This window comes from Cinclus cinclus, chromosome 21 (assembly GCF_963662255.1).
Source record: "Cinclus cinclus chromosome 21, bCinCin1.1, whole genome shotgun sequence".
In the NCBI taxonomy this organism is placed as follows: Eukaryota; Metazoa; Chordata; class Aves; order Passeriformes; family Cinclidae; genus Cinclus; species Cinclus cinclus.
In genome coordinates this window covers 7,397,560-7,424,933 of record NC_085066.1, presented here as the reverse complement: position 1 = coordinate 7,424,933, position 27,374 = coordinate 7,397,560, and the positions used below count along the sequence as shown (strand labels likewise).

The window sequence follows — 27,374 nt, the reverse complement described above, 5'->3', positions numbered from 1 at the left end:
CTCTTAAAGATACCCCAGAAATCCATTCTTTTCCTCATGTGGCAATAATGAAAATCAGAAATGGAGCCTGGGATCCATCTCTGCCTGGTTTCCCAGGAGAGGCTTAGTTTATGACACTTCCCTCTCCCATTTTGCCACCGGGTCCCCAGTTCCACTGGAATCAAGGGCCACTTGAGCCTTCAGCTAATAGGAAACACATAACTTTCCCTTTATATCCCTGCTCCTGATTTCCACCCCACACATGTGCGGTCACTGCAGGGGCTGGTGGACTTTGGCAGACACATAACATCATCTGCCCTACAACCTGGAATCATGAAGGGTGGAAAAGTCTTCTGACTCCAACCGTTAACCTAACACTGCCAGTTCCACCACTAAACCATGTCCCCAAGTACCACATGCACGTATTTTTTGAAGACTTCCACGTGACCGTGCCTGCCTGAGTGGTTCTGGGTGTGTGTATTTTTTTTTTTCTTTTGCATGAGCCTTTATTCACGGTTGTGTAATGGGGGAGGGAGCTATGGGCGGGCAGGTTTAATTGTCCTCCTTAAGGCAGAGGATTGCTGGGTCTGAATTGCTACAAAATCCAACAAACTGCTTTGAAAGAGGGGGAAAAAAGAAAATAATTCTATCTTTGCTGTTATACATACCAGTGAGCTGAGGGAGGAGAGTTTTCCTGAAGAGACTCTGTTCCCAGGCAATACTTTACCAATGGAATACTTTGAATTTATTACTGCACTCAGGACATTTACCTTGAGGTGGTTTTCTGGCTAAGCCAAAAATACCCTTTTTAGGGGGTATTGGCACTGCTGAACACTTGCATTTTACACATTTTCATTGCATAGCAGTCCACATCTTCCTTATTTAACACAACTTCTTTATCCTTTTGGAGGAGAATGTATTGGGATTTGGGGCGGCCGGAGCTCCTGGCGTGATTGTAGCGGGAGGCCCTGGAGCAGGGGCTTGTTGTGATGTAAATTAGTAGCTATTGACCGCTCCCTGTTCGGATGCAGTGGGGCGCAAGGGCTCTCAAACACGCTTACATAAGGACCTGCCCGACCGATGTCCGGCTCCTGCCAATAAACTGATTGTTTTTGTCGGGACCTCTGCTGGACGAGGAGCTGGAAATCAATTTCTGGCTTCCAGAGAAGATCATGCATTGCCTATATCCAAGCTCAAGCCCTGAATCTGTAGTCATCACCTTTCCTGCACAAAAATCCATCCTAATTTAGATTCAAAATGCTTTTCTGGCTCTGTTCATAGAGTTTAATCTAATCTTTGTTTCAAGTGAGTTACCAGGGTGGATAATTCCCTGTACCCCCGGGTGGGCAGCAGGGATTTTAGTCGCACCAGGCAGTATGCTTTTCCTCTTCAGTCTTGCTCCCTGTTTACATTCCTATCAGGAAAAAAAAAATACCATCAATATTTGCTCAGATGAAGGTGAGAAATTGTTTTACTTTAATATCCCTAGACACAGAGAGTATTCTACAGAGCAAGAGAGCAGCCTCGGTAGTCGGATAGATGTTGCAATTTATATCTCTTTGGCTGTGTGGTGTATTTAGCACTTTTCTTAAAATCCTGTCAAACCGTCTTTTCTTGCTCACGGCAAACGAGGGAAGTGCTGCGTCCTAATTAAGCTGTTTGCCACAAGCAAAGCTCAGCTGTCTAAATTGCTGTGAGAGCAATGCAGGACGCCAGCCTCTGGTGGGGGGTGGGGGGGGGGGGGGAAGCCAGATGTGCTTAAGCTTTCCTTACAAACTGCTGGTGGGGGCAACATTTGTGTGATGAGATCAGACACAGAGGAGCGGGCTGGGGGGCAGAGCATCCTGCTGGGGCAGGAGCCACCGCGATGGAGCCGGTCCTCCCGGGCGTGCAGGCACAATTCCTCCCGGGGATGCTCCGCTCCGCTCCCTCCCAAAGCCCGTGGCCTGCCTTCCCCGGGGAGGCGTTCGAAGGTTCCCTTTCATCCGCACACCCTGCATGGAGCAGGCAGAGAGTAAACATCTCCCGTAGCCCCAGCCAGGCGGGCGAGGTCTGGAGCGGCTGCGGGCAGGACCCCGGGGGAAGGAAGGGCCACCCTCCCGGGTGGCGAGGAGTCCCCGCAGCCGATAGGCACCGTGCCAGCCCTGCTCCGCGGGCAGGCTCACCCGGCAGAGCAGCTGCGGTGCTGGCAGGAGCCGGCTGGCCTGCCCGCAGCTCTGCCCCTGCCCGGTTATATGGGCAGCCGCGGAGGTGGGGCTGAGCTCTTCCCCCTTCGCAAGCAGCATCCCAGGGTGCGGGACGGCGAGCGCTCGGGGTAGCGAGTAACGGGATCGGCCTCGGCTCTCGCCACGACGAGATGGGCAGGAAGCTGGACCTCTCCAAGCTCACCGATGAAGAAGCCAAGCATGTTTGGGAAGTCGTTCAGCGGGACTTTGATCTGCGGAAAAAAGAGGAGGAACGGCTGGAGTGAGTATCTGCTCTCGGGTCCCTGAGCTGGGGGCAAGCGAGCCAGAACCTCATGTCCCTGTGGGCTGTAGGGATAAAACAACCTGCTGAGGCTGTGGGCGAGGAGGGACGGCAGGAGCCGGGGCTGTGAAAGTCAAACACGGTTAATAGATTGCGTTATCAGCAGCAAGGTGACGCATTCGGGCAGCAAAGGTGCAAACTGGCGCCGTGCCACCGGCAGCGATGCGGATCCGTGACACCGCCGCACTTTATGGGGACAAATACCAGGAAATGCTTCTGTGAGGCTTGAGGCTGGTGGGGCTCTCGAGGGGAGATTTCACCTGGGAGCAGAGGAAGGGATTTGGCTCCCCTGGTTTTGCTTCGTGTGATGGGTCCCTTGTGTTTAGGGCAGGAGTTTTCAGTGTGTCCTGGGGAGTCCTCAGATCCCTTAAGAATCCTGAGAAAATAACTGAGAGGAGTAATAAACCTACTAGTAGTACTAAACTTGTTTTAGTAGCCTTAAATACCCAATACAGTGGGCTGCGGTGTCCTGGGCATGTGTTAGGGACCCACAGATTGGGAAAACATTGAAAATCACTGGAGCCGCAAATTCTATGAACTTCTAAGTCCTTATAAGCAAGGCGTTGGACAAAAGTGCTGTTTAAAAAAATGTTCTGTCAGATCAGATTAAATTTTGAGCATGAGAAGTTACAGGGGTTCAGGTTTTGGTCATTAACTACATCAGACGCTGAACTTAATAATGCCTTAACATATTTCAAGAACCTGCAATGACCCTCTTCAGGGTCTGGCCAAGTTCTCATTATTCCCAGAGGAGTGGTCCATGCTCTCAGACTGGGTTTGGGCAGTGCTGCACTCCCACTGAGCCCTCAGACCCTCCTAGCTCTGAATTTTGTGAGCCAGGGCTGGTTCTGATACCACGACAATGCCTGGAGACCAGAAGCTCATTAGTTCCTCTATCAGATCCAAAAGAAGCGGTGAAAGAGTGATAGCCATCCTTGGTTTGGGATATCTGCATCCCCAAAAACCTTACCATCATGGGAGGCTCTACATTTACACCATTGGCTACAAGAAACTCTCAGTCGTATATTTTTAATCCCCTTGATTTTTTTTTTGGGGGGGTAAAAAAGCCAGCCTGCGTGGGAGGCAGAGATAATTCAGTATCTACTGCCTTCCTCTGTTGGTAGCTCTGAAGAGCAGGAAGGAGATCAGACAGGGATATTTTAAAAAATTATCACCCTGCAAAGGGTGAATGTCTCCCTTGTGATGCATCTGAGCTCAGCCTGGAGGGAGGAGGTGGAGACCTACATTGCTGTGCCCTGAAGCAAAGAACTGGGCGAGGTGAATTCCTTCCTTACTGACCTTGGCGCCAGACTGGCTTATCTGGGTCCTCTCTGTTGCCCAGGAAGCCTCCAAACTGAGTGCCATGCTCTGGGAGATGCAGGATGGGGGAAGGTCTCGGGATGCTCCTACCCAGCTGCTGTTTCTCCTCCAAAGGACCTTTCCCCCGGTTTCTTATTTTTATCGTCTCTTTAATCGTGCCCTGCAGTGAGCTGGAGTTAAGCATTCTGAACTACAGAAATTTCTGTACTTTCCGAATAATTTCTGCAACAGACCAGACCGCTAGTCTGGGAAAGTATGCCACATTCCTGAGTGCTGGACATCTAGGTACAGGAGAATTTTCTGCCTGTAACAAGCTGGGACATGATGTGACATTCTGGGAGACCCTACAGCCATTCACTCTGTGCTTTGACCAGCCCCATCCATTTACTTTTCTATTCACTGGGCTTGTCTCAACCTGCCAGCCTTGAAGAAATGTCCCATCCCCCCCCCCCCCTCCAGCTTGGTCTTTTTCTTCCCTTTTTGCTGCTTCTCTGTGTTTTGTTTTTGGCAGAAGCTATTCACCAACAAGGGACAAAGGCTTCAGCTTGCCACAAACTGCACAGGCATGTGAGGACAGCTCTTTGCCCAAAAATTGAAATAATGGTAATTTTGAGGACTCTCTCCATGATTCGTTCCTGAAACATCCATGCCCACAACCCCATTTTTGGGGGATGGCTCTCTGCATCTCTCCTGGAGCTCTGTGGGTCCAACCCTTCTGCAGCTGGCATCCCAACACCACAGATTTATTCATTTTGCCATGAGCAGAGCAGGGAAGGGACTGGCTGGTGCTCCTGCCAGCAAGAGGAGACAAGAGGCATGCGGGTTCCTGCGGGTTTTAAACTGGTTTGGCTGAGACTCTTCCTTCCTTTGACAGGTCTGGTGGGTGAGGGAGGAGAGGTGAAGGGATCCAACCGGTCTCTGGGAACCAGAAAAAGCAGTTCCAGTAAAAAAGATTGGATCCTGCTGGCAACAGCCTTAGCCCGGGAGTGGAAAAGGAGTACCGAGTCCAACCCAAGGGTTTTCTAGTTGAGGGTTTCTTTTCAGAAGTCACTTAAATTTACTGCTGGCACATTTGTACCAGTTTGTCCAAATCACTGCTAGGATGATGAATGGCTGATTATACAAACCAGGTGCCCAGTTCTGTCTTTATACTGTTTTTTTACATCTCCCAGATGTAAATGCAAGTTGGTGTCACTCCTGCCTGACCACAAACAGAGGAGTGACACCAAAAAATATGTCTTGCGGTGCACTGGCAGCCAGCTGGCCAGAAAATTCCTCCTCAGAAAAAAAATCAAGAGCTGAGCCCTAATGTGCAAACTGATTAGGTTAAACAGAGAGATCAGCTTGACTGATATGCCTGTCCTTCCCACTGCCAGTCACACCACTGCTCCCAGGGCCAGCCAGGCTCCTCCTATGCTCACCCCAGCTTCTCTTGTGGTCACCCCGGCGTCAGTCCGGCACTGGGAGCATCACCAGTGCCTCGTGGTCCACTCTGTGATCCTCGAACAGCCTCCAGACTTGATTCCTTGAGGGTTTTAACCCAAGCTGACTTCTGCTCTGGAAAACACAGCTTCCTAACCCCGTCAAGAGAGAAAACAACTTTCCAGGACCTTCCCCACAAGTCAAACACCTTCCTCTGGGCCATGGCCCCAAAGGCAAACATACCTGAAGTGGTGCGTGGCATGGGCAGCAAACAGAGCTTTTGGGCAGTGCAGGGGGCTCCCACCAGCTTGGCAGGAACCTCAGCTGTCCCCAGCTGGTGCTGGGGCCTCAGACTGATGCAGATACTGTCTCCCATGAGGACCTGCTGTGGCAGCCAGGTTATCTGGATAGTGAAGGAAGCTTGCAGGGTTGCACTGCCAGGTAAAGGTGCTCTTGGAAAGTGCTTCCCTTTCACAGGATTGTCAGAAGCTGCATCCTCTGAACCCTGAAGCCAGAACCTTGTTGCACATAACTTAATAAAATTCTCTGCTGAACTGTTAGTGCTGGAGGACTGTATTAAAACCCCTTTAAATCCTTTCTAATCCCAGATTTCTTTTCTTCTCTCTTCTCCTCCAGCCCCTTTTTTTTTTAAACTAAGAATTCCAGAAAGATTTTAATTCTCTGCAGGACTCCAGGCTTGAAGATTGTGTCAGGTTGGGATACTGCCACAGGGTTTGAGAAGAGCCACTCTCCTGAAGTTCCTGGCAATTAATGATCAACACCCTGTGAAACAAACAGAACAAGTTTTGGCACAAACACTTCTATTTTTAATGATCCATGTGGGTTCTATCCAAGTCAAAATATTCTAATATTTTATTCTAATATTAAATTAAATCTAATATTAAATTCCAGTTACCCATCCTGAATCTGGAGCCCCCTTCATTGTTATCTTATTTAACTCGTGATATGTTATTTATTAGATTTGCCCTACAGCTGTTTCCACAAGCTGCAGACTTGCAATGTTCCCTGGAAAATCGTTCCTGAAATGATTGTGGCATGATGGGCTTTGCCATGTGAGAGCTTGCAGTGAGATGATAACACTCAAGTTCCTGCTTTTTGGGGGTGTTTTCTACAGGGAGCTGAAATGCAAGATTGACCAGGAGAGCAGCAAGAGAGAGTTCCTGACCAATCAGTCCCACCTCAATGAAACTCACTGTGTGCACTGCCTGCAGCCCTTCAAGTTCCTGCTGAACAGCAAACGGCAGTGCCTGGACTGCCACTTCTACACCTGCAAGAACTGCAGCCGCTACAACAAGAAGGAGCAGGGCTGGGTCTGCGATCCCTGCCGCCTCTCCAGGTACTGCTCCTCAGGGAATAACAGGATGGTTTGGGCTGGAAGGCACCTTAAAGCCCATCCTGTTCCACTTCCCTGCCCTTCCACAGTCCCAGGTTGCTCCAAGTCCCGTCCAACATACCCTGGGACACTTCCAGGCATGGGCCAGCCACAGCTATTCTGGGAATCCTGTGCCAGGACCTCACCCTTCTCACAGGGAAGAATTCCTTCCTTATATCCCATCTAACCCTGCCCTCTGGCAGTGGGAAGCCATTCCCCCTGGTCCTGTCACTCCAAGGCCTTGTCTCAAGTCCCTCTCCAGCTTCCCTGGAGCCCTTTAGGCACTGGAAGGGCTCCAAGTTCTCCCCAGAGCTTTCCCTTCTCCAGGTGAACACTCCCAGCTGTCCCAGCCTGGCTCCAGAGCAGAGGGACTCCTGTCCTCAGAGCACCTTTGTGGCCTCCTCTGGTCTTGTTCCAGCAGCTCCATGTCCTTTTTTTGGGGGTCCCAGAGCTGGAGGCAGCTCTGCCATTGGCACACTCACCTGAGTGAGGCAGAGGAGTAGAATCTCCCACTCCCCTGCTGCCCAAACTGTGGGATCAGCCCAGCACACGAGGGGGTTTCTGGTTGTCAGTTCACATTTCTGACTCTTGCCAACATTCTCACTCTCCAGCCCCCACAAATCCTCATCCTCAGAGCTGTTCCCAATCCATTCTCCACCCAACCTGTATATTTGCTTGGCATTGCTCCAACCCAGGAGCAGGACCTTGTGCTTGGCCACATGAGTTTCTCACAGCCCCACCTTTCAAGACTGTCAAGGTCCCTCTGGGTGTGATTCCTTCCCTCCAGCATGTGACACCACTGCACAGCTTGGTGTGTCAGTGAACTGAGGGAACACTAAATCCCATTGTCCATGTCACCAACATGGGCTAAAGAATTCCAGTCCCTATATCAGGCCCTGGGAACACCACTCCTCACTGCTCTGCTCTGAGGGGGGGCTAAGGCACAAGGTGGGCCTCAGGGATGAGGCTCAACAAGATTTGCCCAAACTCAGCCTCCTTTCAGGCAAAAGCATGCTGTGTTTTTATTAGGACACAGTTTTTTGGGTGAGGGTCTGCTCACCGTGGGAGTGGCTGGAGTGGCTGACCTGGGTGTTGCTCCTCTCTTTGGGCAGGATTGTGAAGATCGGCTCCCTGGACTGGTACTACGAACACGTGCGCTCCCGCTTCAAGAGGTTTGGAAGTGCCAAAGTGCTGCAGTCCCTCTATGGCAGGCTGCAGCCAAGCCAGGGGCTCAACTCTGCCTTTCTGGGTGAGGAATGGCCACTGCTGCACGTGGGGAATCCGTGCTGCACCACCTTGGGGTGCAGCAAGGCAGGAACAGCAGTGTTGATGCTGCTCTGAGTGTCATGGGATGCTCAAAACATCTCAGGCAGGAAGCTGAGGTTCAGGGTTGTTCATTCAGACACAGGGCAGATGTTCTTGATGGCTTTTCTTCTGCCAAGTCTTAAGTTTTTACCACAGACTGGAGAATGTAAGATCATTACAGTTGGAAAACACCTCTAGATCATCCAGTCCCACCCAGTACTACCAAGACCACCACTGAACCACGTCCCCAGGTGCCAGATCAATGTGTTTTTTGAACACTTCCAAGGATTGGGGTTCTACCACTTCCTTGATCACCCTTTCAATGAAAAAAAAAATTCCCTAATACCTCAAGTTTAATTTAGAGGTCCCACTTCCTGTGGTTTGTAAGTATGTAAATTTGCAGGTTTTTTTTTTCTTTTGTTTCTTTTGGTTTTGTTTTTTTTTTTTGGGGGGGGGGTTGCTTTTTTGTTTGTTTGTTTGGGGTTTTTTTTGTTTGTTTTTGTTTTTTTTGTCTTTTCATCACAGAGCTTGTGGAATTAATCAGAGTTTAACCTGCAGGATAAAGCCAGTTCTCTTTTTTTTTCCCCAAGACCTGATGATTTTTACAACCAGCCTGATTATCCCCTGGCACTGACAAAACTGTGCCAAAATTAGTGAGCTACCTATCACCGTAACTGTTTTCTTCAGAGCTTTATGGACCTTCCATAATTCTGATTTTGGTCCACGAGTGCATAAATATATGATAATGTTAATACAATGTTATTTACTAGCCAACTCCTAGTTGTCATTCATAGAGCTCCTACTCCTTGACCTATTTCCTTTAGAAGCCAGTGTGGAGTTTATTCTCATCTTGAGGAGCCACAGAAAAGTTTGCACACATACCATGACCTGATTCAACTGCTCCAATCGCTCTTTTAGCCAGGGCACTCATGGCAGAAATAGCAGGGAAAAAAAATTAATGGACTGAGAGACAATCCATGCATTGTTTGGACCGAACATGCATCAGAGCACACAACAACCCAACCAAGCATGAGGGTAACAGCGCCTTGGGCTGCTTTAAATTGAGATTCTGATGCCTTTTTCAAAAGGAAATGATTTTGTTGTTTATTACTTCATTACCACTAGTGAATTGGCTTGACCCTCGAGCAAGCAAGAATCTCCTCCTGGGATGTATCTCTGGCCATCTGCAGTTGGCTGTGCCTTCCCCGGGAAGCTCTTTGACTTTTGAAAGTCAAGCGCCTGTTTTGTTCTCTCTAAAGAGCCTTTTTAACCATTGTTTCTTATGATGGCTAGAGAATGAGAATTCCAGTTAGTCATGGCTCTGAGGCTTGCTCTCTGCTCGAGGAACAGGAAGAAAATGTGATTATTGATTTTTCTCACCATTTTTCTCTTTGTTTAGGTCTTCATGACAGAGTTTATAGCCTGCCAGACATTAACAGTAAGTAAAAAAGGGGATTGCAGCAGGGGGGCTTGCAGTTCAAGCAAGGCTTCCAAAGTCTTTTTGTCTTTACACCGCTCCAGCTGTGGGCACTTCTGGAGAGATTTGGAGTGGTAAGACCAGGGAAAATTCCTACTCTGCAGGGGAGATGGACTGTAGTGCTCAGCTCCTGCATTGTGGCACATCTGGGGGCTCCAAGGGTAGATTTGGATACAACAGGACTTTTTAGTTTACAATCACTTGTTATCTCAAAGCAATGGGTCATTGGTAAGTAAAGAGCTGGCTGATGGGAATCAGGAATAGCTCCTGAGCCTTCAAGCACTGGAGTCACCCAGGTGGACCTCGAATGGCTCTCTGTGATGCAGGTGCCCTTTCACTTCCACATCTGTGATGGTGCACATCTGGCAGGGGAAGCAATGAGAGGAGGCCAGCCAAGCCTTTGCAAGATCAAGTATATAAAAGTGGGTGTCTGCAGAAAAAACAGTTTGGGAGGGTCCTTCTAATCTGGGCCTTTTCACCCCGTGTATGAAGCATGGCTTCACCTGCTGCCCGTGTCCCCTCAGGAGAGTGCCAGCTGCTCACCAGCTGTGACGCCAGGGATGACAGTGATGAGGAGGACAATGTCCTTCGTGGAGCTGAAGCAGAGCACTACAGCAGAGTAAGTGTTTGGTTCTGGAGCTGCCACTGCCTCACTCCGTGTCCCTGGCCTGCCTTGGGTGATAGTGGTGGTGGCTTTCTGTGCCACTTTCAAAACTTGGCCTATCCCTCTGTTTTTCTTCTCTGAGATAATAAGCTCCTCTCCCAGTTTGTTTAAAAACAACCATGTCAGTAACATCATAAATACTCATGCTCTGGAGAAAAGACCCAGTCCTAACACGATGGACATCACCAATTAATATTAAAGTCCCAGCTCCTACCTGTATAATGAGAACCCGCCTGCCTTGGGTTTTTACTAATGACCTCCCAAATATTCGGAGATATCTGCCTGCAACACTCTTTCTCTGAGGATAGGGAGATGCTTCAGGGCTCAAAAGCATCACCTGGATCTCTCTCTGAGCTGTAACCTGGCTCAGCTTTCCCAGAGTGCCTTTATAAACCAGGAGAGAGATTCTCACTCTGCTTACAGCAGCAGTCCTGAGCCAGAGGCTGTGGAAATCAATAACCCACTTTTCCTTGCCTTTAGCACAAGCACATGCTGTACCTGGCTCTCTTCAAGCAGGACAGAATCAGGCCCAAAAAGCAGAGCAAACCCAGGCAAACTAAGGAGAAAGATCCTCCCTCCCCCTTTCCTCAAGGTCAACTGTGTCTTACACTGAATGTTCCTTCCTTGCACTTTCTATGCTAAAGATGTGCAAGACAAAGCGGCTGCTGTCTGTGCATCCCTTTGATTTTGAGCTGGACTCGGATTACTCTGCTCAGTCTCGCCGCCAGTCTGTGCAGCTCTCTCCAGCAGCCAGCAGCCCGGATGCTTTCCAGGTACTGGGAGACTCCTGGGGGGTTCCTGTCCTTTCTTCTTCCTTCTCCTTTCTTGCTACTACTGTTCCTTCAGCCTCAGAACTCCTTCAGCTGGTGTTTTCGGGCAATGGTGCCAATCTCTGATCCCCATCTGCTGCTTGCAATCTCTTTTTCCAATTGAAAACCTTTGCCCCAGGCCAGGTCAGGAGCAGGACATCTGATCCAAGCAAGGATGAGTGTTAAGATGAGACAGCAGGAGGTTCTCTGGCTGTGCCCCTGCAGATTTCCTTGCTCTCAGCAGACAGTCTTGTTTTCTTTTGTTGTCCCAAGGCTACAGGATACGCTCTGGGTTCCAGTGGGTTTGGTGCTCAAGGGATTAAATGAAATCAGGTTCTTCTCCTGTGTTCCCATCCAGTTTGGGACTGGGTTTGCCATGTGGTGACACTGGGGTGCAGCTGGCCAGCAGCTCCATGAGGCACATGAGCTTTGTGAGGTTGAGATGAATCTCACAGAGCCAGTGTGAGCAAGGGCCAGTCAGAGGGATGAACATTGGGAGGACGAAAACTGCAGGAATGCTGGTTACTTCTAAACAGGACACTGGATGTGCCTTGGTATCCAGAGCTTCTGGCCAGGAGCAAGACTCAGACAGATCCAGACAGTGCAGTGAGCTGTGCCCTGTGATCCCACAAAGGGCAAGGGGCTGACCAACCCCACCTTCCAGTTCTGGGGAGGAACACAGATGGGCCACCCTGGGTGTGGCAAAAGGTCTGAGAGGCTTCAGGTCCAGCTTTTTGGGCCACTCTTGTTCGCCTTTCCTGGTGAAATTGCACTTTCAAAATATTAAACACCTCCTTTTTAATAATGCTCTGATTAATTTCTGTTCTTGGGTGGGAATAGGATGTGCTGAGATCTGTAACAACAACTTTAAAAATAAATCTCCACAATTACACACAAAACTATTAGAATTTGGGGTAAATAATTAGACTCCTCTTTTTGTTTGTCTTTTTCCCCTCTTTTTGCAGCAGAATTCAGTGTGAGGGCTGGCCTCTGTCAAATTTGATTTACAGATTACAGCTTATGTGAAGTGGTGGCTGTTTGAATAAGTACAAGGGGATGGTGTTTTAAAAGATCGGGATGTTGCAGCCTGGCTGAAGGAACTCTGTGCTTGTAAAAATTACCAGTGCCCCCTGGCAGTGATGGGAAGTATTGCTCAGGGTTCAGCAACCAGGAAAAGCCTTTAAATGGGATTATGAGGAACTTTAATAATTTATATAAATACAAATGGAATTATAAAAAGTCAATCTGTGCATATATTGAAGAATGAAGAGAGGAGCTCTTAGTGAAAGTCAGGAGAGAGAGGGAGTAGTAGAATCATAGAATAAGTTGGGTTGGAGGGACTGTAAAAATCATCTCATTCCAATTCCTTCCACTATCCCAGGTTGCTCCAAGCCCTGCCCAACCTGGCCTTGGACACTTCCAGGGATCCAGGGGCAGCCACAGTTCTATATTGTTCTTACTCTGGGGGCCCCTGAGCTGGAGGTAGCACTAAACATAGGGTCACACAAGTGGAATCTCCATGGTCAGCTGCTCAGCATCATCCTCAACTCTCAGTCCTTCCCAGATTTCCCCAACTCAGCTGAAGATGGCTCCCAGGAGTCCAGGATCACGGATGCAGACCTGGTGTTCCACCATGTCCTGCAGGAGCCAGGGGTGAGCACTCCAGAGCAGCATTTCAGCACAGAGGTTCGGCTCACCCTCAACGCACGGAGGAGGAGCCTGGAAAGGAGCCCAAAGCCTGGTAGGTGTCCTTGTCTAGGTTCCTCAGAAACCCAAAGCCTGGTAGGTATCCTTGTCCAGGTTCCTCAGAAACCCAAAACATGGTGCTTATCTTTGTCCAGATTCCTCAGAAACACAAAACCTGGTAGGTATTCTTGTCCAGGTTCCTCAGAAACCCAAAACATGGTGCTTATCTTTGTCCAGATTCCTCAGAAACCCAAAACCTGGTACGTATCCTTGTCCAGGTTCCTCTTGTCTCCTCTTGGCACAAGTGGCAGCAAGTGTTGGACTGAAGTGAAAACATCTTCAGGTTTTTTTCTGAACAACCTCAAAGCCATAAAGAGGCTTCAGGCTCTACACAATTTATCCATTTGCAAAAGGGATTCTTCTTAGGATAGAATCTTGTTGATGTTATTTGGTTGTAAAAGAGCTGATCTTGTTCCCAACAAAGCCAAAGGGGCTGCTCCTAAGGTGCCCATCCCTTTCATACTTACTGGTGGTTTCCTGTGTAGAAACTAGATTCAGTCAAACACACACTGCTTGAAAAAGTGGGATGCAGAGAGGAGTTCAACTCCTTAGTAAAGGAGGTTGTGGCTGCAGAAAGCTTTGAGTTTTTAGGGCACTTGGACTAGAACTGGAGGTTGCTAAGTGCTATCCTTGTAGCTGGGCAGTGTGCATGGGTAGGCTGAATGATCTATGAATTTGTGAGTCTATAAATGCCCTCTAAGAGGCAGAATTTGCCTTTTACAGCCTCTGTTTTCTCTGCAGTGATGGCAGAGCCAGGAGGGTTGGATATTGTCTTGTGCATCTGCAAATGTAGAATATGTCCTTCTGTGTTTCCAGTGGCTGGCTGTATTTTCAGGACATTTGGGAATGCTGAGTAGACCTTAACATGGCTGTTTAAATTCCCATTCCAAGTCCTGCTGGAGCATTAAGGCAGCAAGGTCCCCCATGCATGTTAATTTTGTTTTCTCTCCTTGTTTTTGTCTCATTTGAAATTCTCCTTTACACAGGAGACTTTCCACTCTTTTTAAATGCTCCATCCTAGGCTGATACCTCTAGCCTGAGCCTAAACATCTTCCAGCAGCTGGGTTGTACACAAAGGGCAGCATCCAAACCTGGGCTCCTACAAAATTGGGAAGGCAGTAGAGGTTTCTGGTGGGGGGCCTGGCTGTCCAGGGCATGACAGCAAGGAGGATGGTCCCTCCTTAAACTTGGTCTGGCTTGCAGAAACACTTCCTGCCAAAGGGTAAGAAGTCTGATCTGGGGAAGTTCCTCATTATTTGCTTGTCTTAAGGATGGGGCCGATGTCCAGGAGGGAACTCAGGGGTGTGAATGCTTTGTACCTTTCTCTCTCCAAGGCATCCCCTGGAGCGAGCCACCCCGGGCCCGGTACTCAGCAGATATGGACACCTCTGATGAGGATGTGAAGGGAGCCCAGCTCCCAGCCTACCCACCCCACATGAAACGCAGGAACAGAGCCTCCTCCCAGGAGAACATCAGCCACTCCTCAAACCAGGTACCCAACAGCTTCTGCTGACACCAGGCCCATGGTCACATCCCTCTTGCTGCCTCTGAGATGCAGGGTGGTTCAGAGGAGAAGAGAAGCAGCAATGGCCAGCTGGGTTGTGGTTTTCCAGTCACAGCAAAAGGAAAACCAGGCACTGGATGGTGCTTCCCTCTGCTCATGCTGCCATCACAATAACAAACCTGCCTTTGTTGCCACTATTTTCCAGCTTCCTCACTAATCTGAGTTCTTTGTGGGTTCTTGTGTCTCCAGAAAGGCTTTCTTAAATTGAATGTGCCAGTGCTTAATAAGCAGATGGAGGTCTGGAGATGGATATTTAATAAGCACCAAGATCCTTCTCTTCCTTTGCAGTGTGTTCCTGCCTCGGTAGGACTGGGTCAGGATGACCAGTCACATACCTCTCCTGAGTGATGGTAATGGGGGGAACAGCCTAAATGAAGGTGTCAGACAGGGCTTAAGTTTGTGTTTTAATTGTCAAGCAAGGACCTGCTGTTCCTGCTGCTGCCTTTGCCAGTGGTGGGTGGTGAGGATGGTGAGGCTGAATCTGGTTCCTTGGATCTCATGAGCAGCAAAATTCAGGGTGGTGTTTGGCTGCGGATACAAGGGCAGTCTCACAGCTGGTAATTTTACATGTCCTGGACTCCTCTTTGGGTAAACAGCGTGAGGTCTGTGACCACAACCATCCCTCAACACCACGCTTCATGTGCCTGGGTAGGGAAAGCTTCTCTTTGCCATTTACTTCTGTGGGCACGTTTTAATTAGTAAATGCCATTCCTTCCTCAGGCAGCAGTAAATGGGAGAACCCTGGACTGGGTGTTCTTTATGAGGTCATGCTGTGTTAGGCATGAAATGTGCACCGTGCTTTGCAGTGGGGAAATGGGGCCAAATTCCTACCAAAGCCTCCCACGACTTACTCCAGGAGCTGGGCAAGCTCCCACTGCAGGCTGTGGTTTGCTCCCTCACGCCTGGAGGAAGGCTGGTGTAGCTGTTGTCACCCTAAGGGTTATGAGGCATCTTCTCACTCCCACTTTACCCCCATTTGCTCTGGTGGCAGCTTTGCTCATTAGCTTAAATGTCTCCCCATCCTCCCTGCCCTTTGTGCTGCTGATGTGTTTACAGCCAGCAACCATCCTCCCACCCAACCTGCTCCTCACCCAGCTCTGTGCTGGTGCAGGGAGCAGAATCATGTTTGTTAACCCTGTATTAAATCCCATAGCCTGGTTTCATATGCAGTGTTGTCCTGGCAGGCAGGCACCATGAGAGCATCTGAAAGATTCAGGAGGTGGAAAACTTGGCTCTTTGACCACACAGATGAAAACTCTCTTCTCCTAAAACTACTTTAGGGGCAAGTTTGTCAAAATATGTTTGATTTGAAAACCACTTTTGTATTAGTTCTGAAGAAGTTTCAGTGTTCAGTCCCAAACACAAGAAACTCAGCTTCTCCAGTAACAGAAGCAGGGGCTGTTCCCTAGTCCTGTGACTCCAAGAGCTGAAGGTTCAAGAACAAAACCTAAAAAAAGAAAAACTCTATTTAAAGAAGCACTTAAACTTGATGAGACACAGAAAGAAGCCCTGAATTGATAACTGTGTGGGTCTTTGCCTTTAGGCTTTTATAAGTCAGGTAGAAACAGGACCAAGCCACAAGGAATAGCTCCAATTAACCAAGTTTCTCCCCAGAAGCCATCCTGCTATACCTCAAGGGAACTCGGTGGTTCTGGATTCCCAAAGTTTTGATGCTGTATGGCCCCTCTTCTTTACCTAAAGCTTCTGTTAGAGGCTTGGGTAGAGTAACCTGTCCTCCCTCCTCAGCAGCAAGGGGTAGTTTCCCCTACCGATGTTGTGGGCTGTACTTTTTGTTTATTCACCTTAAAAGTTTTAATTCAGAGCACAGTTTGGCAGCCTTTGTCACACTGAGAGAGGTGCAGGGTGACCCAGTCCTTGCTGGAGATGTGCCCTAATGAAGTGCCCACCGCTGCATTAAAGCCAGCCTTGACTGGGAAGGAGAATGAAGCTTTTCAGCTCCTATTCTGGTAGATATCCACTAATATCAACAGCAGCCTGGGCTTTAGGCTCTGATCTCTCCCAGGCTCCTCCTGATGGAGATAGGGCATTGGTGACTCCTGGTTTGTCACCATCTCTGAGGCTGATGGGCCATCAGAGGCTTCTTATTGTCACTGAGCAATGCAAGACTCAGGCCTTAAACAGGACTGAAAAACCATTTAGCAATGGACTGAAGTGCTTCATGCCCTCATGCCAGTGGGTTTAATGCTGCTTGGAGATGCTTTCAGGTCGGGGTGGTAATGGCAGCTCTGCTCTCCACAGTGCCAGGTTTTTATATTCATCCTCCCTTAAGCAGATGCAATCATCCCTAGCTGTATTGAGGGTCTAATTAATCAAGCCCTGGCAAGCACAAAAAACTAAGTGAGGGGATGGAAATTGTTACAAAAACAAAGCCTGATCCTCACACCTCTTTGTTACCACCTTTGCTTACTGCTTTTGCTGCTTGTTCCCCTTTGAATGGGCAGAAACCATTCAGCACAGCAGTGATGCACGGGTAGTGTCATAAAACAGGCCATATTTATCATAATTTATGTTTTATTTGTCTGGATCAAAGGAGAGAGACTTAGTTTTTTTCAAGGAAAGAAAAAATTAAATTTCTATAGGGGAAAAAAAAAAGCTTCTTTTAATGTTTTCAGTGATCATAGATCATAGAGATATTTTGGTTTAAATGGATCTGAAAAGTATCTCATTCTACTCCCCTGCTGTGGGCAGAGACACCTTCCACTATCCCAGGTTGCTCCAAGCCCTGTCCAACCTGGCCTTGGACACTTCCAGGGATGGGGCAGCCACAGCTTCTCTGGGCAACCTGTGCCAGGGCCTGCCCACCCTCACAGGGAACAGTTTCTTCCTAATATCTAATCCAAATCCACCCTCACCACAAAGGTTTGTCTTGATTCTGGAGCACAGAAAATAGCTTCTCTTTAATTTTCGGGATTTTGTCTGTCTTTAATTTCTCTGCCCTTCTCTCCATGCCCCATTTTTAGTCAGAAGAGTGATGGAGAAGAGAGGGGCAAGCATCAGGGTGAATCAATGCACAGAGAAGTCAGATAATTTCAAAATGGTGGGGAATATTTTCAGGTTCAGTTTTCTTGGATTTTTTCATGGGGAATTCTTGCCCTCTTCTACCACCACTGTTGGCAGGTCTGTGATGGGGTGGTTACAGCTTGAAAACATGTGGGTAGGAAGAGAAAATGGATATTGACTTTAATTTGGGGCAGCATGGGAACAACAGCAAGATGGGTTAATTATAGTCTGGTGCTTTTATTGGTGATGGGGTTTTACATGCACTGCACCAAAGCTCCAGATGCTTTGGTGGGAATTGTCTTGTTCTGGGGGCTTGGCTTTGCTTGGAGTTTTCCAAATTTGAGGTTCCTCTGCACCTCCTGGAGCTTACTGGCATTTTTAAGACATTACTTAAAAGGTTATCATTTTTTAATGTCTTTTAACTCTGCCCACGGTGGCAGTGTCCTGCTGCTTGCTTTCCTCTGCTGGCTGCACTCCTCACTGTCGTGGCAGTGGTGGCTGGTCTTTTCTCTCCTCCTTTTCCCTCTCTCTGTCTCTCTCCCTTTTCCTGTAGATCCATGAGCTCAACACTCGCATGTCTGCAATTGAACGCGTGCTGAACCGCTTGGAGGAAAAAATCCTGATGCGATCTCATGAGGTAACTGGGCAGGAATCCTGCAGGGATGGAGCCTGGGCTGGGCTGCTCCCTTCCCCTGGCCACTGGAGAGGCTTCTCTGAAGCAGCCAGCACTGCAAGGATGGACAAAATCATAGAAATATTTAGGTTGGAAGAGACCTGTAAGATCACTGAGACCAACCATTCCCCTACCACTGCCAAGGCCTTCACTAAACCCTGTCCTTAAGCACCACAATGACCTGGGCTGTTGGAGTTCACTTCTCTCTTATGGCCTTGAAGGCTGTTCTCCAGTTCCAGGTGATGGAGTGCCTTTGCAAACATTGTATGGCAGGACAGAAACACCAGGAAATTTAACCCATTTATACCCTGTGCAAGCTAGTGCCTTCATTGCCCCCTCTGCACAAGGAAAATTTGTTTTTGTGCTGATACTTCATGAAGTGCTAATCTCAGGAGTTTTGTGAGGTGGTGTCTGTATCTGCAGAGCTGTGACAGCTCATTTTGAAATCATGGGACACTCAACTAATACCTGTGAGGAGGGCACCAAGTTATTGTGAATGTGAGAGCTGAGTCAAGGAGCATTTTTGTATCTCTTCTGAGCTGCCCTCATCTTACCATGCCATCCAGCTTGGAAGAAAACAGCTAAATTAAGTTAAAGCTGAGCAACAATGTAGAATCTGCGAATACTTAGACCGCTTAACATTGATTTTTGGGTTTCTAATTTTAGACTAGGCACTCTTTTCCTTCATGTGAACCTATCACCACTCTGGCAGCTGATGACTCAGTAAAATGCATGGTGATAATTACAGGCAAGACCCCCAGGCACGGATGAAACAATGCAATTTCTCCTTTTTTTCCCCCTAAAATTTACAATAGGGGGATGGCCACGATTTTAATCATTCAGGGTTTCCATCAGCAATCCTGACCGAGGGAGTAAGAGGTTTTCACAGTGTCAGGCTCCCACACTTTATTCCCATATCTGTGGCAAATCAGAGCACAGGCAGTGGGTCTGTGGGAGAGGCTGAGGTTAACTACAAAGCAAAGCTTTCCAACAGAAAGGATAGCAGAGCCCTGGAGTAGGTTGCCTGGGAAAAAGATTGTCTGCTGCAGATGCCACTGTTGGAGACAGCTCACACAAAACCCCACCAGGTATAATGCAGGTAATTGTATAATGCAGGGGTCAGCAAGTTCAGGAACTTCTGGAAATCTCTTGCAGTGCCTGTGAGTTTAATAGGATTCTTCTCCAGCTACCAGGAATTGCACCTAACAGTGGGGTGGGTGGCAATGTACCATCTATCCTACAGGGAAATATGCTGTGTGGTTTCTCATCCCAAATGGGATTACCCAGAGGTTCCAAAAGTTACCTCAGGGAGTGGCAACTCCCATGGCTGCTTTCCTCTCCCTGGTGGACCTTGTTTCTGGGTTGCTCTGTTCTCTGCCCTCAAAGCAACCAGCCATGCCATGGCTCCTAATGAAAATGTGGTGATTTTTTGGCCCCAAAGCTCTCATGCCCACCTTTTTAACGGTGGAGAAAATGCAACTTTCCATGGAGAAAACCAAGTTAGTTGGGGGGGGGGGGGGGGGGGGAAATGGGAATGGAGAACATTTAAGTCAAGGGTTTTTGTTCCTCGGTGAGGAGCCTTTGGGCTCTGCTGTTCCCTCAGGTTGTTTGAAAGTCCCTCTGTGGTCACATTTCTGGAGCTCCTCTGCTTGGAGCTGTCTACCACAGGAGGGTCTCACACTGCTCCCTTCTTCTGCTCCTCCAGTCTCCAGCCCCAGAGTCCCACACTGATCCTGATGCTGAGGAGGAGGAATTGAAGAAAAAGCTGGAGGAGCTAGCCAGCAACGTCAGTGATAAAGAAGTCTCTTCTGATGAGGAGGAGCGTGAAGAAGAGAAGAGAGCAAAGAAACCAGAGATGAGTTCCTGCAGTGATGGCATGGCCAGAGATGTTCGAAAGGTAATCTGTGCCCTGCCACCCACATCATTCCAGGCTGCATCCATCATTCCTTCTGCTCTCAGTGGTCTATGGTTTTACACCGTGAAAACGTGACTCTTCTTCTGTCCCAGATCTCCACCACAGGCTATGTCTGTGTCTGCTTTAACAATGTCAAGGGATAGGGAAGTCCCAGGGTGTTAGATCTGGACATTTCTCCTTGTAGGCTTTCCCAGTCTCAACCAAGAGTCAAAAGTAAAGCCTCTTAGAGTTCTTGCAGGCTACTGCCTGTCATGGAGAGGTATGCAACCCCACATCTACTTAAAGGAGTTGTCCCAGGATCTGGAAGTCACTATAGAAAAGAGTCCTGGGGTGGGAAAAGAGCTCAGTGATGATTTAGTACCAGCAGCCTTTGTCAGGCACCTGCTACAGCCTGAAATGTCTTTTCCACACCTGTCAATGTTCCTGAGTCCCTACATCCCTGATCCCACCTCCACTCTGCTAGATCAGCATCTCTTGCATTTCCAGCTCTGTGCTGACTCCTGTCCCTGCTCAGTGGAGGGTGACCTGTGGGGACAGGGGTCAGGGAGAGGAAGACAGGTCACAGCACCTCTGCAGTGTGTCCCCAGTTGTGCAGAGGCTCCAAGATGATCCGTTAGCACAGATAGAAAGGTCAGCATTCCATATTGGGTCTCTGAGGGCTGGTTTGTTCATCCCCTCCCTCCTGCCTTGGCTGTGGAAGGAGGATGTGTACATTTGCTCCAAAATGCTGATAAAGGAAGGAAGCAGGCACCAGGCTGCCCCTCTCCTCTCCTTCAAAGCTCCATTCATCCGAGGTTGTGATGACTTTCATGATGCCATGAAGCCTCCCTTTAATGTGCATTTGTTCCTCAGCCTCACAACACAAAACCTGGTGGGTTTGGGTACCATTTGCTGTGCTCTCACTTCCACTGGAGCAGCAGTGCATCCTTATCCACAGCATCCTTTACTGCCTCCTTTTTCCTGAAAGCTGTTTTCAGATGATTGCTGCAGCCAGACTTAACTTCTTGTAGATTGAACCATCTGCATCATTTTAATAACCATTTCTAATTAAGTCTAGAGAAGTGGTAACTCACTGAGCCAAGGTGACAGTTTCTGTGTGAGCTTCTGATCTGCATCAGACAGAGGCTCAAACCCTGAACTGTTTGTGTGGTACCAGTGTAAGATTCTGGTTTCTTATGAAATGAAGCCTGGTTCCTCCACATTTGCTACTTTCTTTGCCCCCAAGCCCTGCTATGAAGCAGAGTGGAGTATTGAGACAGAAATATCTGCAGTAGCTGGACCAGCCTTGGTTAAAGGCTGTCAGCGTGGATGATGTCCAACAACCACTTTCTGTATACTTGCAACAGATCCAGGTTTGCATTTTGTCTGATTCTGTGGGATTTTTGATATGAGGTTCCTCCAGTCAAGAGGAAATCTTCTAACTGGGGGAGCACTGTGATGGAAGCACACAAACCTAATGGAAAATGTGAAAAAACTCTGCTGTACCGTGAAGGCACCATAAAATGATAAAAATATCATCTGGACTGAGTTGGCTGGTTCTCTGCAGGAGCAGCTTGCCTGGAAATACATGCAGTTGTAAACACAACCAGCACATATGTCACCCCCATCTCCTTGGTTTCTAGGGAATTATCAGCTGGGAGACAGATGATGAGTTTCTTGGGCCCATTTTGACATGTGTTTAGCACCTCATCAAGCCAAGGGCAGCACTTAGGGGCATTATTGTCATCAGTGCTCCTTGGGGTGGGAAGAGAGGACATTAGGTTCTGGTGGTGTGGCAATACAATCATTTTATGGTGTCGGGTTGTTTTTACTCTTTTGCCACAAACTCAAGGAGTTGTTTGCATCCCTGCTCAGGCCCGCTGAGGTGTAAAGCAATATGCTGCAATTAAATCTTAACTGCTGCATAACCGAGTGGCCCTCAGGTACTTCCAGTGAGTGAAACATCCTTCCATAACCTCTTTTCCAAGCCTTTTGAGGTGACTTCTTTTGTCACAGCCATCCTGCAGAAAGCAAGGGCTGAGATCAAAGCTCTGCTGTAGCCACGCATCCGTCTGGTGGAGAGCCCTTCAGGAGCAGTGTAAGCCTGTTAATCATCATTTCTCCCTCTTTCCACAGCTCCTGGAGGTCTGGTGCCCCTCTCACCCCTGGCTTGTACTGTTTTATATACCATATTCAAATAACATCGATGTTTTTTTACCTCCCTCCCTCCCTGCCTCCGCTTTGGCTCTCGCAGAGGTCGTCGGCTCAGGCTTTGAGTGAGATCACGGCCAAAGTGCTGAGAGCCATAAACGCCACGGAGGAAGCAGTGTGGGAGTCCTTGAATGGAGAGAGCCAGGGCTGTGCCCTCCCTGCAGGGCAGCTTCCAGGCCTGGCAGATGGGAGAGAGGTGGCTGAAGTGTACCGGGAGCTTGAGGAAAATGTAAGGCTCCCCAGAGCTTTTGGGCAGCAGGGGGGTGGGAACACAAAGGAATCCCCCCCACCCAAAAGAATTTCTTGTTAGCACTGAAAGGGTGGTCAGCAAAGGGATTAAAAAGTCTGGTCTTAGAGGATGGGACAACAGCAAAAGCAGATGCTCTGTCTTGTGGCTTTCCTTTACTTGGTTCCTGGGTGATCCCCACCTTGCTGTAGCATCGCTTTGCTGGATTTCAACAGTCTCTGCTCCAGCAAAACTTGTTTCCCATTCCCTTTGGTTCCCACCAGCATTGTGTTGGTCAAGGGGTTTATGAGCATGATTCCCCTCATCACTAAGGCTGCTTGTGCCTGGGGCTGATGAGCTCGTGCAGGTGACAAGTTCACAGCCAGAGCATAGTCCCCCTGGAAGGTTTGTGTGACCCTGGAGCACTGGCAGCTTTTTTAGCCATAAAAACTCATAGCAATCAATTCCCTGTGGAACTGGTTTGCATCCACAATGCCCTGAACCAAGCTCCAAATAAACAATTCAAACAAGGGTTGGATCTCGATCTGGGAGGTGGGTTTTTGCCATAGGCAATGTCCTGCAATGGGAAGCAGGGTTTCGGGACACACTCTGTGGCTCATCTCTCACTGGTGAAAGCTTAGAAGTAAAAGCAGCAAGCTGCAACACCTGGATGCTTTCTGGCCAAGTATAGCATCCCAGGGGAAAATGGTTGGATGTGTGAAGGTTCTGGGGTTCCCCCTCTCCCAAGAGAGGGGATAGGGCTGGAAAGGATGTGAACTTTGGGCTTAGTGCTGCTGCTGCTGTCAGCTCGGGACAGGGGTAGGCAGACAATGGCCCTGGGAGATGTGTGTCATCCTGCCACTCCCTCGGGGATCCTGGCTGACTCACAGCTGGCTGGCCACTCTGTTCTCCTCTCCAAGGCATGCCACCCACCTTGGAGGGCACTGGGGGAGTCTGATGGGCTAACAACAAATCCCTGTGACTCAGGCTGGGTGGTGCATGGCCTTAGGATTTGCACAGGGAAGGGTGGGAACCTCTGGGAGTGTGGTGCTGTGATTTGGGTGGATGAGCAGTGCATGCAGAGGGCTCCTGCCAGGCAGTTTTGCACAATGCCCAGCCCAGGAAAAGCTGAGAGGGCTGGAGGAGCAGCAACTGCTGTGGCAGTACCAAGATCTCGGCTCAGTCAGCAGAGCAGTGGCCACATCTGATCATCTGATGTGATTACATACTGATGTGTTAATGCTTCCTGAGCTGCCTTGCTTGGACCTGTGTCCTTGTAGTAACCTGGGAGGAGACAAGTGGCAGTAAAACCAGAATTTTTATTGGGATAGGTCCTTTTACCCTTCTCTAGGCAGCAAAAGGAGTGTGGTGCAGGCTGACCCTACTCCCAGCAACACCCTTAAAACAGACTGAGCAGGTTTGGAAAGTCAGTTTGTCTTCTTCCCAGCTCAGTCCTCACAGGACACAGCAGCCTGAGTTGGTCTGCAGGTACCTGCTCTCCCTCTGAGCACATGGCACAAAGTGCTGCTGCTTCTCCAGCAAGTCACTGAGTTTTGGACCTTCCTGTGTTCCCACAGAGCCTCTTACCACTTCACACTGTTGGTAATTGCTCTCAAAAAACCTAAGGAAGGGAGAAAATAAGATGAAAAGCTGTATCAGAACTGACTGGTACTGTGTGTGCTGCAAGGCAAGAAGGCAGTCAAAAAAGAGCAGCAGGAGCTGCTGCGTCTGGGGCTGCAGTCACACCAGGAGAGGAGAACTCCAGGGAGGTGAATTCTTCCCTGCAATTTTTCCTTTTTCTGTATTTCAGGTGTACCTGACTGCTGGGAAGACCTACCAGCTTGAGAAGACCCTGAAGGAGCTTGAGGAAGGGGCTCAGCACAGTGGCACTACAGACTCAGAGCTGTCAGAGCTGGAGGACAAAGTGGCCTCAGCAGCTGCTCAGGTGCAGCAGGCAGAGAGCGAGGTGAGGGCCTGACTCTGACAGGTCAGTGATGGCAAACAAAGCCACTGATGGATCCTCCAACCACCACCTGTATGTCTTTTCTCCTCCTAAAGATATCAGATATTGAATCCCGAATTGCAGCTCTGTCTGCTGCAGGGCTGACAGTGAAGTCTGTGGAAAAGGCAAAGAAGAAGTCGAGTGTGCAGGTGAGCATGGAGGGTAGTGGCTGTGATGTGTGTGCTCCCCTGAGCTGTAGCTGCTGCCCCTAGGTGCTGGGAAGGGCTGCCTGGCTTGCTGAGCCTTTCCCAGCTCTCCCCATGCTGCCTGGTGCTCTGCCATGGCAGACTGAGCTGCCTGCCTCCTCCTGCACCCCAGAGACACCTCTGCCTTCCTCTGTCTACAGGCTGCCTGTCTCCATTCTCCTGGCCCTGCCAGCAGCAGTCCTGGGGAGTCTTTGGATGACATCAAAGTGAGTGTGTGTTTAATCACAGGCTGTGCCTGTGGCACAGCATTAAGCCTGGACACAGCCAGGGTCTCCAGGGGGCTGCTATCAAAGCAGTGGCCTCATTGGAGACCTCTGCCCTCCCATCCCTTCCCCACAGCAGGCTGCTCCCCTTCTCTTTCAGGCAATGCCTGGACTGCAGAGGTTCAGGAGGAAGTTCAACAGCCCCCTGGAAATCACCAGTAAGGACCAGGGCCCTGCCCGTGGGAGATGGGGACCTGTGGGTGGCTGGGCTGGGCTCGGGGGGATGCTGCTCCTCTCTCTCTGCATCCAGCTGTGTGTCTGCACTAGAGTCCCCTTCCCTGTGCTCACAGCCTGCTGGTAGGACAGCCACGGGGGAAACCTGTGGTGGATAACTGGGAAAGGAGGGAGCAACTGGGAGGACAGGGGACAGTGATGGGAGGGCAGAGATCAAGCTGAGGTGGCTGTGTCCTCCAAGAGCCAGGACTTCTCTGCAGCCACCCCAAAGTCATCTTTGAGAGAGGGAGACATCTGTGTGCCTTCATCCCATAGACTCTTGGGCCTCAAAGCCTGGCCTAAGCCCATCCTCTCTTCTGACAGAAATTTCCCCCTTTCTTGACCATCCTGGGGAAGGTATCCTTCCCTGAATAGCATGCCCCATGCCTGGAAGTGTTCCAGGCCATGCTGGATGGGGCTTGGAGCAACCTGGTCTAGTGGAAGGTGTCCCTGCCTGTGGCAGGTGGGTGGAACAAGAGAGGATTTCAAGTTCCTTGCAACCCAAACCATTTCATGACTCTTGAATCTTGACTCTTCTGCCCACCTGACTCAGCCATTGGTCTCTTCTTGGGGGCAAGAAGCCCTCCAGGGCCCAGCTATGGACAAAAAGCAGCTTGGGAGAGCTTCGAAGTGGATGGTGATCTGAAACTTGGCACAGCAGCTTGTGTGGTATGGGGGACTATCGCTGGAAATGTTTCATACTGACCAATATCAGTGAGACCCATTAGGAAATTACTTTTCTATTTATTTCTTATCTCTCTTCACAAGCTTAAAGGCAAAAAAAGTGGCTCTGCTTCCAGATAATGGAAGATGAAGGGAGGGAAGGAGGGTAGGATCATTTAATGCAGAGGTAGAGCAGTATTCCCCCCATTTACACAATTAACAGTGCTGTTCCCCAGGCTGGGGCTGGTAGGTGGAAAAGTCCCTTGTCCTCACCCTGAGGAGGAGTCATCTGCTCTCCTTGTCCCACGTGCCCGTGGGACATGTCAGCCCTTTGAGGAGATAGAGGGACATGCAGTGGGGACAGACGTCACCAGGCAAACCTAATCCCCCGTGCCTGGGATGGACCAGGGGGTGATTTGGTCTCCTGACTGCCTGCCTGGCAGGGAAGCGACTTGGAAAGTTGGGCCTGAAGAGGTGCAGCTGGTGCAAGTTGGTGGCAGAGGAGATGAGATTAATTAACAGGTCAAAAGAGCCTCATCGGCTGGAGCCGTGAGAGCTGCTCTCAGGCTGGGGTTTTGTTGTACCATGGAGATTTCCAGGACTGCTGCCAGGCTGACCCAGCTCAGGCAGTGCTCTGGAAAGCTGAGCAGCAGCAACTCTTGTCTCCTTGTTCCCAAAGTGCTTCCTTCTCATCACCCTCCTGGAGAGGGAAGTGCCAGGATGCATCCAAACACACAGCCAGCAGGGGATTAGTAAATCCCAAGGGACTTGGTGAGTCACTGAAACTTTTGGTGAGGTGAGTGAGGACCTGGTGCCCATCTCTCTTCCCTCACTGCAGGTTTTGACGACTCCTTTGACCGGAACTCCGTGTACCGTGGCTCGTTGACTCAGAGGAATCCCAACGGGAAGAACAGGAGGGTGGAGCGGCTCTTTGCGGTAAGGACCCAGCCTCACGGGAGGGCTGCTGGCCTGGCTTCTCCTGGTACCTGTCCCTCTCCACTCTCTCCTCAAGTGATGGAGCCCTCAGCTCTCAGTGCTGGTGCTGTTGGGCGAAGGCAGGAGTGCTTGGGCACCACCTCCTGAGGTCCAGGCTGTCACAAGCCCCAGGGAAGATGAACATCTTTGAATTCCTGCTGCCTGCGTGGTCCATGGGATGGGGCAGGGACTCCATCTGTGCAGTGGCAGCTAGAAGGGTCAAGGATCATGCTGGGTTTGCTCAAGGTGGTGTGGACATGGTGGTGGGCTGAGGTTTCTCCTTCTCGTGCCTTGCAGAAGCCTGTGATGACCCACCTGTCCTGAGGAGAGGGGACTTTCCTGCATTTCAGTGAAGATACAAGACTTCAGCAAAGCAAAGCCTCTCACAGCCTTTCCTGCAACACTTTCTCCTCCTTCTCCTGAGCCCCTCTCTCCCTGAAACCCTGGACAGAAAGGAAGACAGAGGCCATGGGCAGGAGGCCTTTCTGGGAGTTGATGGGAAGAGGAGCAAAGCATTGGGGTGCAGGCATGTGGCCAGGGCCTCTCGTGGGAGAATGCTGGAATGAGGCCTTGGGGTGGGGCAGCTCTTTGGTACTGGGTCAGCCAGGGGGACCAGAGAGGTGCAGAGCAGGAGTGACCTCCTCAGAGGGAGCTGGATGTCAGTGTGACATCCAGCACAGGGACTGGAGCAGGGACACAGCCCTCACTTGGCAAAAGCTGCCAGTGCCTGTCCCTGCTCTCTGCTGCTGAGCAGGAACAGGAGCTGACACTGAGTGTGGAATGCTTTTGGGGTACCTCAGGTAGAAGAGGGACCCAGGCATC

The 27,374-nt window shown here is 49.6% G+C and overlaps 1 protein-coding gene across 1 annotated transcript; it reads left to right on the top strand.

Moving 5' to 3' along the window:
* Positions 1-2,335: 2,335 nt before the first annotated feature.
* On the top strand, positions 2,336-26,876 carry MLPH (melanophilin). The gene is made up of 18 exons (XM_062506688.1): positions 2,336-2,445; positions 6,383-6,604; positions 7,753-7,889; positions 9,345-9,383; positions 9,947-10,041; positions 10,731-10,859; positions 12,450-12,636; positions 13,976-14,133; positions 17,780-17,863; positions 19,605-19,796; positions 22,048-22,233; positions 24,041-24,196; positions 24,289-24,381; positions 24,579-24,644; positions 24,802-24,859; positions 24,969-24,998; positions 26,416-26,513; positions 26,850-26,876. The coding sequence occupies exons 1-18, from the start codon at positions 2,336-2,338 to the stop codon at positions 26,874-26,876; spliced, it is 2,067 nt and encodes a 688-aa protein (XP_062362672.1).
* The last annotated feature ends 498 nt before the right edge of the window (positions 26,877-27,374 follow it).

Excerpts from the sequence above, each read along its gene's own strand:
- MLPH (XM_062506688.1), top strand. The coding sequence starts at position 2,336 with ATGGGCAGGAAGCTGGACCTCTCCAAGCTCACCGATGAAGAAGCCAAG. Across the intron at positions 12,637-13,975 it reads GGAAAGGAGCCCAAAGCCTG|GCATCCCCTGGAGCGAGCCA; the intron begins GTAGGTGTCCTT and ends TCTCTCTCCAAG. Across the intron at positions 17,864-19,604 it reads TCCTGATGCGATCTCATGAG|TCTCCAGCCCCAGAGTCCCA; the intron begins GTAACTGGGCAG and ends CTGCTCCTCCAG.